Source organism: Eurytemora carolleeae, unplaced genomic scaffold (assembly GCF_000591075.1).
Source record: "Eurytemora carolleeae unplaced genomic scaffold, Eaff_2.0 scaffold1144, whole genome shotgun sequence".
Taxonomy (NCBI): Eukaryota; Metazoa; Arthropoda; class Copepoda; order Calanoida; family Temoridae; genus Eurytemora; species Eurytemora carolleeae.
In genome coordinates this window covers 102,590-105,014 of record NW_019397069.1, presented here as the reverse complement: position 1 = coordinate 105,014, position 2,425 = coordinate 102,590, and the positions used below count along the sequence as shown (strand labels likewise).

At 31.5% G+C, this 2,425-nt stretch overlaps 1 protein-coding gene across 1 annotated transcript in view; it reads left to right on the top strand.

The window, feature by feature from the left end:
• Nucleotides 1-212: 212 nt before the first annotated feature.
• LOC111711576 (uncharacterized) overlaps nt 213-2,425 on the top strand; it is a 15,989-nt gene continuing 13,776 nt past the window's right edge. Inside the window, exons 1-2 of the mRNA XM_023485963.1 lie at nt 213-329; nt 2,118-2,172. Of these exons, the coding sequence (XP_023341731.1) occupies nt 225-329; nt 2,118-2,172 (160 nt within the window). The 5' untranslated portion in view covers nt 213-224. The remainder of the gene's footprint in view (nt 330-2,117; nt 2,173-2,425) is intronic.

The window sequence follows — 2,425 nt, the reverse complement described above, 5'->3', positions numbered from 1 at the left end:
GCCAATGATTACCTCAGGGTTTAATTTTAAGGACTTTTTGACGAATAAAAATTCTTTCTCAGATTCATATTACTATAAATACACATTCACATACTTTTCTTTATTTTGGAACTTCAGTTTGAATGGTGATATTTTTATTGAAACTGAAGTTCTGCTCTTTATTATTTTTTTTACATTTTTCAAGAAATAATTATTTCTTAATTTTCAGAAGTTATGTACTAAAAATGCGAAGGTATGAGAAGACACCGTTTGTGTGTCTGTCCGACGCAGTAGCTGTCTGTTTACTCACAGATGTACAAGGATGGGCTCTTCTTTGCTTGTCTGTTCAGGTATGTACACTGTACGTTATTATGTACCGTGAATGTGTTTTATGTACTCATAGTGTACGTTAAATAGAGTATAAGATGATTGTATATTGACCATTTTGAAAAAAAAATTGCGCGTTTATTGCACAAAACTTTCATACAAATACGTCATTTCGAACAGTATGCTGCACGAAGTTAAAGTACGTTATACAGTTTTGTTTTTACATAACTCTCCCTCTTCTTCTTTTTACTCTAACTCACGTTTAAACGTTGTCACTTTTACTCAAGCTTAAATTTGTTGCAAAAAACGCGCTGGGTCCACTAATTATTGGGTTCACTAGACGGGCCTCTACGAGGGCTCATATGTTATAAAACTTATTTTACCTACAACATGCAATATCCTCAATCAACCCCCTTTTACAGTGCCCCTCCTAGGGTTGGGTGTCGCTCCTGGGGAACAATCGTTCTTTCACAGGAACGAAGGAACACATACAGCCTAACTAATCCCATCCACCCATACCCTTAAACTCCGCTGTAAGAACCCTTTTAAAAGTATACTTGAAAGCTAGTTTTTAGTTTAATTTCAAAATTCACAATGTTTGTTCTCACGGCGCGGCATGCGCAGAGCTTGCACGAAAACAACAAATGTACAATATTATTTTATTATTATTGAACATATCGATATCATGTAGTTTTCTTGTCATGCAGCAGGCTTCTTCTAACTGTTTTATTTCATAGCACAAACAGAGATTTAAGGGCATGCATTTTGTAATGCTTTGAAGGAAATATTTAGTTGATAACAGTGTGTCATTTTCATTCACCCGTAAATTATAATCCCTTCTTTTGTCGTTGTAACCCCTCCCTCCTTTATTCTTCAACAGTACCCCCCCCCCCATCCTTCTCCGCTATCGTTTACTAATCCGCTGTCTTATATTAACCCTACTATATCCTAACCTTTTCTTCCTACGTCTACCTCCTTCTTTTAGAAATATATATATATATATCAAACAAATAGGAAATAGATACTTAGTCAAGGAAGGGTTTAATACATATATATATTTATCTATTTATTTTAATGCTAATGCATATATATATCATATACTAGCTTGGGAACCCAGCGTTGCCCAGGTTACTCATATTCACTCCCGCCGTTTACCCGCATTTGGTCGTACATTTCGATTTTAGACATTAAAGTCGACTCAACTTAAAATCTCAAAATCAGGATAAGAATATTCCCGGGGCTTTCTCGAGTTCCACAATAAAAAATTGAGGCAAATTAGTCCAGGGGTTCCTGAGTTATGATCGGACAAACAAACAAACAGACAAACAGAGATCAAAACTTTATATATATAGAGATACTTTGTGATGGGATATGGTATGATTTTGCTGAATAGGTTACATACATAACTTATTTACAAATATATACATACATACATTGCGCAATTTTATACGATACGCTGAATGAAAATAGTGAAATTTCTATTATGGAATATGTATTTTTATAGTTTATCACTACTGCATAATATCTATAAAGTTATAATCGGAAGGATACGAAAGTATGTATTTTTATAGTTTATCACTACTGCATAATATCTATAAAGTTTTAAGCGGAAGGATACGAAAATATGTATTTTTATAGTTTATCACTACTGCATAATATCTATAAAGATTTAAGCGGAAGGATACGAAAATATGCATTTTTATAGTTTATCACTACTGCATAATATCTATAAAGTTATAATCGGAAGGATACGAAAATAAATTATTTCTTTATAAAACTAAATTTAAATAATTTAATTATTTTATATTTAGAAGTTGCAGGACAAAATACTTGAATCTTCAGCTATTACAGGAATCTATTCTGAAGGAATACAAACATTTTTAAATATTTTATTATTTCAAACTAAGAAATTAATTTTTGTTTTTTTGTTCTTAAAGCTATAAATTAATGTTCTTACTACAAAAATGAAAAATTGAAAGAAAAAAATGACCAAAACATTTCAATTTTTAATTATAAAATTTAAAGATTTATTTCTAAATAATCATGCAATTTATATATAGCATGTCACAAGGTCAAGTTTTCAAGTGTGAGAGAAATTAAGTCAATTATAAGGCGTATC